Genomic DNA, 16,010 nt, shown 5'->3' with positions numbered 1-16,010 from the left:
GAACGGTTTGGCCCAGCGTGAATAGCTGAAAAGAAACTAGCTGCAGTAGTTGTTCATTTATAGAACTGGGAAGGTGGTTTGGAGTTGTCTTGCTTTTGTATGTTTTTTCATTTGGACACTTCAATTCCTTAAATTGTGTGAAACACGAGGTAACTGATAGGGAGACTTAATTTGCAATGAAAAATCTTAATTCAAAAACTGTGGTCAGGTTCTGTTTAAAGCAAACAATACTGTGCCTTTTCGAGAGAGGATATCATAAGAGGATAGGAATGAAAGTGCTGCTTTTCTTTTATATCCATGTTCAGATAGCTAACTTGGAGAGAGATTGTGCTGTATGTATAATAAGAGGGGAGAGATGGGAGGATGCATATGGCATTCTTGAGGGCAGCCACAAGAGTGCAACAGAATGTTAAGAAAAATAGAGGGGAGGCAAAAAGGATGAGTGGAAGCAAGGATCACTTGAGTATCAACCTTGTACATACTTGAAACCGTTCACTGCACTTTGTAACCTGCCATTCATAACACAGAGCGGCATCTAGATGTCAGCTAGTTCTCTCCACAATGGCCTAGACTCCAATTGTCATTTCCCCACTGTGCATCTAAACTTCTAAAATCCCTCTCCCTTATGAGCTGCCTTTGGTGGGCTCTGTGAAAGTGTGTTGACTATTAGGAATTCATTTTAGCTGTTCTGAAACTGAGTATTTGAAGAATTGGGGGGGCAGGGAAGAGAACTAGAACAAGCCATTAACTCAATAAAAAGGAGAACTTGTGGCACCTTAGAGACTAACCAATTTATTTGAGCATAAGCTTTCGTGAGCTGCAACTCACTTCATCAGATGCATCCGATGAAGTGAGCTGTAGCTCACAAAAGCTTATGCTCAAATAAATTGGTTAGTCTCTATGGTGCCACAAGTTCTCCTTTTCTTTTTGCCAATACAGACTAACATGGCTGCTACTCTGAAACCTAACTCAATAAAATGTCAAGATTAAAAGGTTTTGCCACACTTGTGTGTGTATGTTTCCCTAATGATCGCAGGTACTGTACCTTTGAAGGGTAGCTTGCCTGTATCTTTTTTTTTTTTCCTTTATACCATCAGGTGAGTTCTGGAACCTCCCAAGAATTAAGGGGGGGGGTGAGGCGGGGGAGGGATGCTAACATTTTCTTAATCTGTTCAAGCTTTTTTCTCATTGTTCTTGTGGTTTTAAACTCTTGATGTAAATCAGAGTTGTACTTAGTTGTTCATGCTTGAGTCTCTTTACATTCTTTCCCTCTGCCCTTATGGGTGACAAAATCTGAAATGTCCATTTTTGTCTCATATACCAAGCTGGCAATACGTAGACTTATACACACGAGCCTATAGGCCTTTAAGCTACATAAATACGTTTGCCACACTTAGGTTCTGTTAAAATGAAATAGTTCTCATTAGGACAAAGGATATAAATTCTTATTTTGTCATTCCTTTTTTTTATATTATTGATATGCCAAAAAATCTCAAATCCATTATGCTTGTCACATTATGCTTGTAAAGTAAGTGTGTTTTTAAGACTTTTAGCTATTCATTTTTCCAGACACCTACTGTATTATGTTCTGCCACATTAGGTTTTCCTAATAATCTATGGGAGGACGTGATCACGGCCTGATCTGATAGACTGTGAACATCACTGAATTTTGTAAAAGAGCTATCACGGAGACTGACTCTGCAGACGTTTTCATCTGTACTTCCAGAGATGCACTACGTTTTCCTTACCATTGTGAAACAAGATACAAAAGGTTGTCTGATGTTAGGTGTGTACCTTCTACAAAACGTGGCTTACTTTGAACCACCCTGTCAAATATTACGCTTGCAATTCTTGTATAGTTGCTTTGTAGCCAAAAAGGAAGGCCTTCAGCCATTTCATACTTTAAATAATTCCTGAGTATCAGGTTTAGCAAACGTATCTACCAAGATGCCATTAATTGAGAATAATAAATGCCCCTTTACCTGCAATATCTTTTATAGGGGTGTGACTCTTTATCCTGTTCCTGTAGGCTTTTATTCCTTTAAAGCATACAAATTTCAGTACTTACAGCAGCACACTGTTGCAACTCCCTCAGTCTGAGTTCTGCGTTGCCACAGCCTGTTTCTTTCCTCACAACATTTTAGAGTGTGGTATCCAAATAGGGACCTTCTCTGCCAAAGGGTGATGTCCATGAACTAATGGAGTTGAACAGGAGCTAAGTGGCTGTTTAACAGAGAGCACTAGAATCCAAGACCAGCGTGTGTGTAGAGTAAGGGAAAGGGGAGTGTGACTCAGTTGCTTAGAAGGCACAAGTGGAATCTAAAGCCTGGTCTACGCTGGGGGGGGGCGGGGCGGGGATCAATCTCAGTTACGCAATGTGAATAACTTAGCTGAAGTTGATGTACTTAGATCTACTTACCGTGGTATCTTCACTGCGGTAGGTTGACTGCTGACGCTCCCTCGTCAACTCTGCCTACGCTTCTTACTCCAGTGGAGTACTGGAGTTGACGGGAGAGCGCTCGGTCGATTTATCGTGTCTTCACTAGACACGATAAATCGACCCCCGCTGGATCGATCGCTCTCGAGGTAAGTGTAGACACGCCCAAAGTTTGAAACCTTTTGGAACTAGTGTTACCTTAGTGGATCAGAAACGCTCTAGACTAGAAAAAGTTTCTCTGAAGGCAGAAGAGGTATCTGGTTTTATGGGTAAGAAATCTGATGTCACGTTTGCAGAGCTGGAGGACGAGGGGAGAAAAAAACATCCTAAACTAAGCAAACCAAATCTGTACGCTGCTTGGATGACAAATAGGGAATCCCACAATGCTACTTTCTTAAGCGTTTTTTTAAAGCAGAACTATTTTAATATTCAAACTCAGTACATCCCTGACAACTATGATGACCTTATTTTGTATTAAGCCTTATATATTATTAAACCTGCATTTGTGTGTTTTCTCACTGGAATTTCAATGCTGGGCAGGAAATGGTTCATCCTGTCCTGGGGAAAATTTTGAAATTTTAAAGTTGTTTTACCAGCCCAAACTGGGATGAAAAGTCTAAATCTCAGATTTTCACAAACAATCCAAAAGTTTTTGTTTTGGGTCAATACAAATATATTGGTTTGATTGTTTGCAGAATGTGTTTTTTATTTTTTGACCTCTTTTTTTATTAATTCTTTTTACTGTAATTTAGTTTACCTTTCAAAATGAAGTTACACTGAAGAAATGAATTTTCCATTTTGAAAATGTCAAAAGGACACTTTGACAATTTCAAAACTTTTCCAAAAAACGTGTTGAAACGGAGTCTTTGCCACAGAGTTTTGGTTTCAAAGAATTTGCCTTTTCTGATGAAAAGTTAGTTAAATGTTGTTGTCCAGCTATAGAACTCATCAGTACGCTGAAGGCCAGACTATCCCAATTACCTTTGGGACAGTTTTTCTGAGTCTCAAACTTTATAGTGTGTTTTTTTTCCCTGCCCACAATAACAAGACCTACGTTGTGTGCTGCAATGTCCTCTAAGCCTATCCGTTCATGGATAGTCCTCCTATAAGCTTTGGCAGGCATAAGATCAAAGCACGCTTTCTGCAAGACAGTTGTATGTTGTGCATTTTTTTTTCCCCTCAAGCAACTACAGGATAAACTCTTAAATGGATTTTTTCCATGCTTCTTTCCCCCCATTATCCTTATTTGAGTTGCAGTGGAAGGAGTGGTATGTGTATGTGTGAGAGAGGAGGGAGAGCATCTAGCAGTGGTACTGCTGTTTCAGTGGGCAAGCATAGCACGTGAGAAGCAACTTGAAAAGTAGCTTTGATTTTTGTGGCTATGTGAGCCTAGAAAGAGGATGGATGAACAGCCTGGACCCGGAAATATGGAGTTTGACTGTCTCTTGCTTTCTTGCAGGTGTCTAATTAGCGGTAGAAGTGAGCAAAAGAAGGCAGTAGTAAGTGGTAAATGGGAAGTAGCACAAGAGCAGGAACTCAAGGAAAGTCTCCTTGAAGATGAGACTGTGGAGGAGAAGGATCTGATTTCTATCTTTCGACGGGGCCAGGATTTCACCCTGTGTTGTGTGTACTCTTTTGCACCAATGCAATTCCCCCAGCATATATGCCTAGGTAGGTGTAAAATGGAATTGCATCACTTTTATCTCAGTAACTTACTCCCACATGATGCACCATGAACTAGATGTTCATGCCCTAGTTTAGAAGAGACTTAAAGGCTGTGTGTATTGAGTGGTTTTAACTGTGAATGTGTTGTCCGGTATGTCTGAAACTGTCTATAGTGTAGCTACTTTACATGTGGTATTTGGTAAGGTTGTAAGAATGCCTGAACCTAGGTTGCTGTTATGGGGATGTGAGAGAAGTGAGCCCTATGAACAAAAGGGGAGGAATGAGTAGAAGATTTCTTTGCCAATACACATACATACCCCTAAGTCAGTCTTGGCTCAGGATCCAAAAGGAGGAAACTGCTAGACACTGGTACCTGAGGATATTGGTAGGAGTTAAGACTTCAGAATAGCCTATAGGAGTGAAAATATATAATGGTGCCTTTTACTGAACAGGAGGAATGAATTTAATACTAACTGTGGATTAGTCTAAGGCTCTGGAAGAGGTGGAAGTTTGGTGACAACTTCGTGGACTGGGACAAAAAAGGTTTAATAAAACAAAAAGTGTATTTTTGTCTATCTCAGATACTTAATGACACCCATTACCACAATCGTTAATGGACTTATCCTCACAACACCCCTCCAAGGAAGGGCAGTGTTATTTCCCCCACTTCAGTCTCCTGGGTCTCAGTTCTCCATCTGTAATCTGCCCAAGGCCACCCAGAAAGTCTGTGGTGGAGCAAGGAATTGAACCCAGGCCTTGCAGGCTAGCAGCTTAAGCACTGGACTCTCCTTCCTCTCATTTTTTTTGTTCTAACTGCCAACTGTTGTGAAAGATGTACTTTTTAATGATTCGGGTGGGCACAACTCTATATAGAAATCTGTTTCTACACAGTTTCTGTACAGTGTATGGGTAAAGACTTGCTTATAAGATTTCTTCCTGACATTCCAGAATTTCTTCATTTGATTTTTAGGAGCTAACTTTCGAAATGCTTCTGTGTACTGATGTTGATGTAATGTTAACAATGAAGCTGAGATTTGCCATATTCTTATGCTATATGGTAAGAGTAGGAGCTCCAGAGATGCTTAAACATGATTATATTTTAACATGAAAATATTTTCCCCCATGAAGATCGCATGCTCTCTCTTGCTCTTTCTTTCAAAAAAAGTTAGACATAGAGAAGGTATTATTGGGATGTCTGTGCAGACTTGCGTTATAGTCCAAGTGCATTTTGATACTGGAAAAGAAAGAAAATTGAAAACTAGATATTGGGATGGGGGCATGTTTGCTATTCACAGACTGTGGAACCACTAGTTAAAATTCAGTTCACTGAACTCTTCCATTTCTTTTTGCCGTAGATAAATTGTCTTTTACTTTGTGTATTTTTTTTTATGAGATCTTAAAAATCAAGGTGCTGGCTGCTCTGCACTGGAGATGCCGTGGCACTCTTTAGAGAGATATTGATATCAGTGTATATTGGGCTACGTGACACCTGTCAGCATTTCAGTCCTGCTGTCTGCATATAGCTTGTAAAGTGTTTTGGGATTCTTCAGCCTGAAAGAAATGTAAAATGTATTCATAGTGGAGGCAAGCAGATTAAAAATGAAGTTTCAGATTGGCCAGCGTATAGAAATCGACAGTGCTAACCCAAGTAACAGAATGAAACAACTGAGTATTTTCTGTGGTGCTTCATTCATTTCCTTGGCACCATCGTGTGAAATTTCCAGGTTTTCATTTTCAGGAGATCAGTCTGTCAGTTTTAAAGCAGCTATGGGCTGTAACCTTTGAACACTACGAAAGTTGCTTCCACCTACAAACGCTTGTGTAGCCAGCCTGTGTTTGTGTTTATATTACAGTAGCTCCCAAAGGCTTCAGCTGAGGTTGGGGTGCTAGGCACCCTGCAAATCTTTTATGAGAGACAGTCCCTGCTCAGAGTCCTTGCAATCTAAGTAGACAAGAGAGACTGGGAGAGAAGGGAAACAGACATTGGAGGTGAAGTGACTCACCCAAGGTCATACCGCAGGGCTCTGACAGAGCTGGGAATAGAACCTAGTTCTCCTGACTCCAGGTTCTAGGCTCTGTTTGTTAGGCCATGCTGACTTGCAGTGTGGAAACATTGTTTGCTAGACATGGACTGAAGCTTGTGCTTGAGATCCAGGTTAGACGCAAACTCTGGTTTGGGTTTGAGACTGAATCTGGGCTGAGGTTCAGGTTGGGGTAGAATTTTCATTTAAAGGTGGGAAAGCCTTCTCCTGAGGGGTTCTTGAGATATCTTACCCCCAAAGAGGGCAGAAATCACCCAATTAGCAGTTCTTGCAAGTTTTCCTCCATCTTTGGCCAAAAGTGGGATGGTTTTCTGCTGGAGACTTGACTCCCGCTCCCTTGAAATTCAAATGGGTACAGAATTCAAGGTCCCTATTTGTACCCATCTCTGCTGGTCACTAACAGGGAGTGGTGAGGCCCTGGAGGACCAAAATAGAAGTTGTTAGCCTTTCAATCAACAAGGGATCCTTAAATTGGGAAATATTTGGCTTAATGTATTGATCAGCTCTTGGATCTTGAGAATGTCCTCTTCCTCTCTGAATACTCATAATACAAACAGAGATTATGTACAATAGTGATATATAAAGAGGAAGTTAAATAAATGAAGATTTCCATGCTCTCATTAGCACCTAAAATGTGGTTGGTAGTTTAAAAAACACTTTGTGATGTAGTAACAAACTGCTTATCGTAAGCTTTGCTGTAGTAGCTCCAGGCTTGCTTTAGAGTAACATTTTATTCCAGTGCTGCAGGTAATTTAAACGCTCCTCTGAAACGAGGGACCACACAGAGTACTGCTGAGTTGAGGTGGATTGGCAAAGGGCATTATGTTTTGCAGGTGGAAGCACTGAACGTTGGCTATAGATGAATGGGGTAGGTTTAGTGAGATGACTGGGCTGCAGCTTGATTTTCAGGAACAGGTTGTGTTGTCTTTTTCAAAGATCTGCTGCCCTCTGACTGTGCAGTATCTGCCCATGGGACTTGTGCCTTCTTCCCTCTACACAGTGGTTCCCAAACTTTAACAATCTGTGAACCCCTTTCACTAAAATGTCAAGTCTCGCGAATCCCCTCCTAAAAATGAATATTTCCTGGGATTTTTTCCTTTACTGGTGTATAAATTCTAAAAGCAGTGATCTTGGAAATATAAAATGTTCTTATGACATGCTCATTTCACACTATTTATTTTTATCACATTATGAAAACGACAACGCTCTTCCAAGATCTCACTTTCATAGCTTGTATCACTTTGAATAAGCCTGTTTATAAGACAAGGTGCCTATGTTTCATCAAGGAGTATCAGATGTGAAACAGCATGAAGATATTTAAGAAGCCAACTCAGAGTTCCTCCTACACAAGCATTTAGGTCTTGAGCAGTCCAGGCAAACAACACACGTTACAACAGAGCTTAAACTTGTTCTTCATAATAATTTTAAAAACAATACTAGCTGTCTATTTAATTTTAAAAACAGCAAAAAATATCCACCTCCCTTTCCATTTCTTAGGAGTCCTGAAGTTTAAATCTACTCAGTGTGATAGATATGCTTGCTTTGATCTGCTTAAAGTCCAGGGGCTCCATGCTGCTGGCCCGTGCTGCCTGGGGTCCCTAGGGAGACCTCTGTCCGCCATGAGGGAATTTTTTTCCTGAGAACCCCCTGTAACATTTCTTGAACCCGCAGGAGTTCATGAACCCCAGTTTGGGAACCACTGCTCTAGCAGTTTATCGCCCTATTCCCATTTTTCTTGATAAATGCATCCAGCAATGGTAAAGGAATTGACAGATAGAGTGCTACTTTCATTTCCATTACTGAAATCCTGCGGTGGATTTGCCATATATGAACACTGGTTTCATAGCTTTTAAAAACTAGAATTGCAATAAGATTGACAGTTTTAGGCATTTTGGAGCCTCTTAATTTAATACGCAAATGTTTGTTCGTGGTTTAGAAAAGTTGTACGTACTTGCCAAAAGATGTGGCAAGCCATAGGAGTTTGAGTTGCTTTCTCGCCCTGCAAAATAAGTTTGGGATGGGTGTTATCCTGGTGAGAATGAGTCTGGGAAACCAAGATTTCTGTTTTACCCTTAACGTTTCCAATAGGAGGACGTTCCCAAGCACCAAATGCACTTTAGGTGTTTCCTCCCCACCTTTAATGATGTGATTTGTAAGTAATAAGTCCTGTCCTTGAGACTATATTTTTGTTCTTTCAAACCTGGTTTCCCGATTATATAATCCATGAACTTTTCTTGAAATCTCAAAATATCTGTGGCTGATCTTTTCTGAGGGTTAACAAATTGCCTGATTAGTCCACAGTGCCATTCAACATTTGGTGGATAAATTCCCTTTTTATTGAGTAAAGAGCCAAGTTGCTTTTTTATTATTATTATTTATTATTAAGCTCTTTAATTCATGGGCGGAGTGCATGTGACAGGAAAGCATTGGAATTAATCTGAATAGCTGGCGTAGGGTAAGCACTATATACTCTACTCTAATCAGCCTGGGATTCTAAAAGCTTGCTAGCTGCCTGTCAGAGTAACTGTCCGGCTTCTAGTGGCAGACTGACATAATTCCCCCTATCTCTAGGGAGCATAGTAGAGCACTCCCTGATGTGCTCATAATTCTGAAGGGAAATTGGGCCTTTTTATAGGATTTCTGAAGTGCTCGAGTTCGTACAAAGAATTGTGGGCTGTTTAATGTTTTTTAAAGGTTTTTCTAATTGCCACACTTTTACCCCCTTTAAGTGGCTTCAGACTTCCATAGAACTTTTTGATTTTTAAACTAGTCTAATCTCCCAAACTATCTAGTTAGGAAAAAACTATTGTAACTGAAAATGTCTCTGATACTGCTTCCATTTTAATAGAGCCATTTAGTCTGTTTTAAAAGCTTTCTTGGGCACTCGTTATAAATGACTGATTTAAGCTTGACAGGTTTTAATTATAATGTCTTTATACGCAAGTTAAGATGCTTAATGCTAGTGAAAAGTTCTGAACACAAAGGAAACCTGTGTCAGGTTGTAGAGCACTCTTACCCATCTTAATTGCTTTTGGTTTGAACTTTGACTTTAACTTTCCCATATATGTCTTGCAAATTGCCTTGCCTCATCACAAGAACTTTTTTAGTTGGACTACATAGATCTATTGTAATTTTACAGATTTTCTTTTTAAGCCTTCCAAAGGCCAGAATTTGCCCATCTTGCTCACCCTCTAACACTACAACGTGATTACTTTCCTTGGGGCCACATTACACCACCTTTGACCACGCTGAATAGTACCTTACTCCATGAGTAAAAATGGAGCTACTTGTGCAGTAAAGTACTGTTGTACAAGTGTAAAGGTGGCTGGGTCTGGACTCAAGTGTTTTGGCAGCTTAAAAGTTCAGTTAAAACAGTGATTCTCAAACTTTTGTACTGGTGACGCCTTTCACATAGCAAGCCTCTGAGTGCGACCCCCCCCCCCTTACAAATTAAAACCACTTTTTTGTATATTTAACACCATTATAAATGCTGGAGGCAAAGCAGGGTTTGGGGGTGGAGGCTGACAGCTCTTGACCCCCCACATAATAACCTCACGACACCCAGTTTGAGCCCCTGAGTTAAAACAAGCTTCCAGTAAATCTCTGCAGTACATTTTTGTATGTAACTTTTATAAGTAATGCCTTAAGTATATTGTTCCTTTTTAGGATTGTTAGTGTCTGCATAATTTTCCCCATGTGACCCAGCTTTGTTACTTCAGTAACAAAGGTTAGCTGCATCCTTTCCTTAGAGAAGTGTGAGTTGCACCCAAGCAGTAGAAAATTAGCCATGAAAATATCCACTGAGAGCAAATTCTTTTCCTGTGTTCTGGAGAGTGCATTTAAAACTTTGAATCCAAAATTGATTTTGAAGAACTCTAATCTAAAATAAACCTGATGTTAGCAATGTGTATCTAACTCCTGCTAGACTCTAGTGTTCTGGTTCAATGCATTGGCACGCAATTCCCTGATGCTGTGAAATTGAGACTTATCTGGAGAGTCAAAATTTTCTAAAGAGATTCCAGGGCACTTAGTAAGGTGAGAGTAGTTCTTTTCAGCGGTCAGGAATTTTATGATGAGTTGTCCACTCAAAACACAGGCTATATCAAGCAGTTGGGACTTGACTTGACTGTCGAAATGGAAGGAAGGTAAAGTACACTAATTGGAATTTCTTGTCCTGCGTTGTCAAAAGTTTGGAGGTGAAGCTCGACGTTTACTACCCATTTGAAGCAGTTGGAAATGTTTTGGAATCCACTGAACCACTTCAATAAACAGAAGAGACATCAATCCAGGTTCCAGAACATCCCAAATTCCAGAAGCTTTCAGATCTGGGTTTTGAGTTTGTGCTCATCTCTCTTAATAAAATTAAAAAAAAAAGAAAGAAAGCAACCTGCTAGTTTTACACTTAATTTTGTTAATGTGTCAGTGAGAATTAAATGGAGCATAAGTAACTGGTCTTAAGAGCAGAATTCCTCTTAAAGAGGATCTGTTGCTGCATAGAGCATTTGTAATGATGGTGAACTACAGCCAATGTGTAGGCAGTAAGTCATACGTTTTTCTGCTGGTGGTGGTCTGAGGTCCAAGGAATAGGATTAGAAAGGTATTATAGGTTAATGAAAATGGCTGCCTTGGGATCAGCTTGAATGCAGCCCAGTGGTCAGCCGTAAAATGGGGAGAGTCTTATGTGATCCTGTCTCCTCGTATTCTGAGTACCGTGGTACTAGTAAATCCTGTATATAGTAGAATAGACTGTATTTGCACTCTATTTTACACGCTTTCGTGGGTGCAGTAAACTAAATGTCAGAATAGTTTGTCCCAGATCCTGAGTGTTCGTTCCATTCTGGAATATTGAGCACATTGCCACGTAAGTATTTTCAAACTTTTTGTGCAATGCACAGAAAGTGTCTTGCAGTTTCCTCCCACTTTGTTGCCCTTTGTCTGTATAGCACTCTTGTCATAAATATAAAGGGAAGGGTAAACACCTTTAACTCCCTCCTGACCAGAGGAAAAAACCCTTTGGCATGCTTCACAAGACCGGACATAGGTAGAAACATCCTTGCCCATTCCCTCCCAGTGGAATGACCTCCCCAAACGGTCTTTGGTCCTGTTCACCCGCAGCCAGGCTAAGCAAGCCGTCCTGCCTAGCTCTGTTCCGGAAACTTCTACCAGGACCCGGTCAGAGGTGATGGACCCAGACCCCATGCCAACGTCTGCAACAGTAGTAGTGGATCCAGTCCCAGAGACCCAGACAGAGCCAGTCCCAGAACCGGAACCGGCAGCAGCCGATAACCCTACACAAGAGGCTCAGCTGGAGCCTGAACCCCAACATAGTGCACCAGCGGAGAGCGGTTCACAGTCAACGGAAATAGCCCGATCCCCTACATCGCTTCCAGAAGGACCAAGCCTAGGTCCACAATCCAATGAGGAACTGATGTCTCCAGCATCAAGGGAACAGTTCCAGACCGAACAGGAAGCAGATGAAAGCCTCCAGAGAGCTTGGACGGCAGCCCGGAGCAACCCACCGCCTCTCAGCTCTTCTAATCGATCCAGGTTTGTTGTAGAAAGAGGACTTTTATACAAGGAAACTCTTTCTGGTGGACACCAGGAAGACTGGCATCTTCAGAGACAGTTGGTAGTTCCAACTAAGTACCGGGTAAAGCTCTTGAGCTTGGCCCACGATCATCCTAGTGGCCATGCTGGGGTGAACAGGACCAAAGACTGTTTGGGGAGGTCATTCCACTGGGAGGGAATGGGCAAGGATGTTTCTACCTATGTCCAGTCTTGTGAGATATGCCAAAGAGTGGGAAAACCCCAAGACCAGGTCAAAGCCCCTCTCCAGCCACTCCCCATCATTGAAGTTCCATTTCAGCGAGTAGCTGTGGCTATTCTGGGTCCTTCTCCGAAAAAGACACCCAGAGGAAAGCAGTACATACTGACTTTCATGGATTTTGCCACCCGATGGCCGGAAGCAGTAGCTTTAAGCAACACCAGGGCTAAAAGTGTGTGCCAGGCACTAGCAGACCTTTTTGCCAGGGTAGGTTGGCCCTCTGACATCCTCACAGATGCAGGAACTAATTTCCTGGCAGGAACTATGGAAAGCCTTTGGGAAGCTCATGGGGTGAATCACTTGGTTGCCAACCCTTACCACCATCAAACAAATGGCCTGGTGAAGAAATTTAATGGGACTTTGGGGGCCATGATACGTAAATGAGCACTCCAATGATTGGGGCCTAGTGTTACAGCAGTTGCTCTTTGCCTACAGAGCTGTACCACATCCCAGTGTAGGGTTTTCACCATTTGAACTTGTACATGGCCGCGAGGTTAAGGGGCCATTACAGTTGGTGAAGCAGCAATGGGAGGGGTTTACACCTTCTCTAGGAACTAACATTCTGGACTTTGTAACCAACCTACAAAACACCCACCGAACTTCTTTAGCCCTTGCTAAAGAAAACCTAAAGGATGCTCAAAAAGAGCAAAAAGCCTGGTATGATAAACATGCCAGAGAGCGTTCCTTCAAAGTAGGGGACCAGGTCATGGTCTTAAAGGCGCTCCAGGCACATAAAATGGAAGCGTCATGGGAAGGGCCATTCACGGTCCAGGAGCGCTTGAGAGCTGTTAATTATCTCTTAGCCTTCTCCACCTCCAACCGAAAGCCTAAGGTGTACCATCTTAATTCTCTAAAGCCCTTTTATTCCAGAGAATTAAAGGTTTGTCAGTTTACAGCCCAGGGAGGAGATGATGCTGAGTGGCCTGAAGGTGTCTACTACGAAGGGAAAAGTGCTGGTAGCGTGGAAGAGGTGAACCTCTCCATAACCCTTGGGCGTATGCAGCGACAGCAGATCAAGGAGCTGTGCACTAGCTACATGCCGACGTTCTCAGCCACCCCAGGACTGACTGAACGGGCATACCACTCCATTGACACAGGTAATGCTCACCCAATTAAAGTCCAACCTTACCAGGTGTCTCCTCAAGCTAAAACTGGTATAGAATGGGAGATCCAGGATATGCTACAGATGGGGGTAATCCGCCCCTCTGGCAGTGCATGGGCATCTCCAGTGGTTCTAGTTCCCAAACCAGATGGGGAGATACGTTTTTGTGTGGTCTACTGTAAGCTAAATGCTGTAACTCGCCCAGACAACTATCCAATGCTACACACAGATGAACTATTAGAGAAATTGGGACGGGCCCAGTTCATCTCTACCTTGGACTTAACCAAGGGGTACTGGCAGGTACCACTAGATGAATCCGCCAAGGAAAGGTCAGCCTTCACCACACATGGGCTGTATGAATTTAATGTGCTCCCTTTCGGGCTGCGGAATGCACCCGCCACCTTCCAAAGTCTTGTAGATGGTCTCCTAACGGGATTAGGAGAATATGCAGTCGCCTACCTTGACGATGTGGCCATATTTTCGGATTCCTGGGCAGAACACCTGGAACATCTACAAAAAGTCTTTGAGCACATAAGGGAGGCAGGGCTAACTGTTAAGGCTAAGAAGTGTCAAATAGGCCTAAACAGAGTGACTTACCTTGGACACCAGGTGGGTCAAGGAACTATCAACCCCCTACAGGCCAAAGTGGATGCTATCCAAAAGTGGCCTGTCCCAAAGTCAAAGGAACAGCTCCAATCCTTCTTAGGCTTGGCCGGATATTACAGGCGATTTGTGCCGCAATACAGCCAAATCGCCGCCCCACTGACAGACCTAACCAAAAAGAAACAGCCAAATGCCGTTCAGTGGACCGAAGAGTGTCAGAAGGCCTTTAACCAGCTTAAAGCGACACTCATGTCTGACCCTGTACTAAGGGTCCCAGACTTTGACAAACCGTTCCTAGTAACCACAGATGTGTCTGAGCGTGGTGTGGGAGCAGTTTTAATGCAGGAAGGACCGGATCAAGAATTCCCCCCTGTAGTGTGTCTCAGCAAGAAGCTGTCTGAGAGGGAAAGCAACTCGTCAGTCAGTGAAAAAGAATGTTACGCCATTTTCTACGCTCTGGAAAAACTACGCCCATATGTTTGGGGACGGCGTTTCCACCTGCAAACCGACCATGCTGCGCTACAGTGGCTTCATACCGCCACGGGAAATAACTTATTCGGTGGAGTTTAGCTCTCCAAGATTTTGATTTCAACATCCAACACATCTCAGGAGCTTCTAACAAAGTCGCTGATGCACTCTCCCATGAAAGTTTCCCAGAATCAACTGGTTAAAATCGTCCTTGAGATGTGGAAAATATTGTTAGTCTTTCTATACTTGGTAGTATATTTATTGGTGCATGTGTCTTATTAACTCTGTTTTCTCCTAGTGCTCCAGGAAGAAATCACAACCAATGTTTCACTCTATCTGTGATTTTGGGTGCCATAAATATAAAGGGAAGGGTAAAAACCTTTAAATCCCTCCTGGCCAGAGGAAAAAACTTTCACCTGTAAAGGGTTAAGAAGCTAGGATAACCTCGCTGGCACCTGACCAAAATGACCAATGAGGAGACAAGATACTTTCAAAGCTGGAGGGGATGAGAAACAAAGGTTCTCTCGGTTTGTGGGTTTTTGGTTTTTTTTTTTTTTCTGGGACCAGAGCAGGAATGCAGGTCAGATCTCCTGGAAAGGGCTAATAAGCAATCTAGTTAGATCTGCGTTAGATTCTGTTTTGTTTAAATGGCTGATAAAATAAGTTGTGCTGAATGGAATGTATATTCCTGTCTTTGTGTCTTTTTGTAACTTAAGGTTTGCCTAGAGGGATTCTCTGTTTTGAATCTGATTACCCTGTAAGGTATTTACCATCCTGATTTTGCAGAGGTGATTCTTTTACTTTTTTCTTCAATTAAAATTCTTCTTTTAAGAACCTGATTGCTTTTTCATTGTTCTTAAGATCCAAGGGTTTGAGTCTGTGTTCACCTATGCAAATTGGTGAGGATTTTTATCAAGCCTTCCCCAGGAAAGGGGGGGTAGGGTTCGGGAGGATTTGGGGGGGAAAGACGTTTCCAAGAGGGCTCTTTCCCTGTTACATATTTGTTTATTGCCGCCACCACCAAGCATCTAAGTCCAAGGGCAAAAGGTAAAATAGTTTGTACCTTGGGGAAGTTTTAACCTAAGCTGGTAAAAATAAGTTTAGGGGGGTTTTCATGCAGGTCCCCGCATCTGTACCCTAGAGTTCAGAGTGGGGAAGGAACCTTGACAACTCTAGAGTAATCTCCATGCATGATTTACCCTTAAAAAAAAAAAATGGTGGTATTGAAGGAATGTAAAGAAAGTTGGCACCAACTAATTACTCTGACAGTTACTAATTTTTGTCACTCCTTTTCAAGGTGTTTACATGTTAGGCTTATAGCATAAGGGGCCAATTGTGGATTGCTAAACCCTGATTAAGCAATATAAATAAAAATGGATTAAAAAACCCACTCTGATCTATGCTATATGACTAGTTACTGGCTAATTCCAGGTCTAACAGATATTAAACAAGCTTTTCCTGTGCATTAAAGGGGAAGGGTAGTGGCCCATGTTAATGTCATGGTTTTCTCAGCTACCATCCTCAGAGAAGACTTCAGCTGGTTAAGGCTGCATGGAAATGAATTTGTGCGTTTGGTCATGGGCCTGCCTAAGTAAAGATAGGACCAGATCAGGAGAGTAAACAGGTGAGTGGAAGCCGTGCTGCGATCTGGCACGTTTTCTGCCCATCCTCCACCACGTTCAGATACTAATAGGTTTTGAAGGGACCATTATGATCATCCAGTCTGACCTCCTACATAATGCTGGCTGTAGAATTTCACCAAACAATTCCTGCATCAAACCCATAACTCTGAGCTAGTGCATTAAAAAAACTACATTCTGCCTTCTAATTAAAATCAGATTACAGCAAAGGAAACCATGCTAAACTTTC

The 16,010-nt window shown here is 42.1% G+C and overlaps 1 protein-coding gene across 4 annotated transcripts in view; it reads left to right on the top strand.

Moving 5' to 3' along the window:
- LMO1 (LIM domain only 1) overlaps window positions 1-16,010 on the top strand; it is an 85,751-nt gene that overhangs the window by 31,473 nt on the left and 38,268 nt on the right. The window contains exon 1 of one of the 4 annotated variants that reach the window (XM_043549253.1): window positions 4,066-4,108. The exons of the other annotated variants lie outside the window; for them this stretch is intronic. Within the exon in view, the coding sequence (XP_043405188.1) occupies window positions 4,081-4,108 (28 nt within the window). The 5' untranslated portion in view covers window positions 4,066-4,080. Of the gene's footprint in view, window positions 1-4,065; window positions 4,109-16,010 lie in introns of those variants that run through there. 4 annotated transcript variants of the gene reach the window in all.

This window comes from Chelonia mydas, chromosome 6, assembly GCF_015237465.2.
Source record: "Chelonia mydas isolate rCheMyd1 chromosome 6, rCheMyd1.pri.v2, whole genome shotgun sequence".
Taxonomy (NCBI): Eukaryota; Metazoa; Chordata; order Testudines; family Cheloniidae; genus Chelonia; species Chelonia mydas.
The sequence above is the reverse complement of the archived record's forward strand: the minus strand, read 5'-3'. Positions and strand labels throughout refer to the sequence as shown.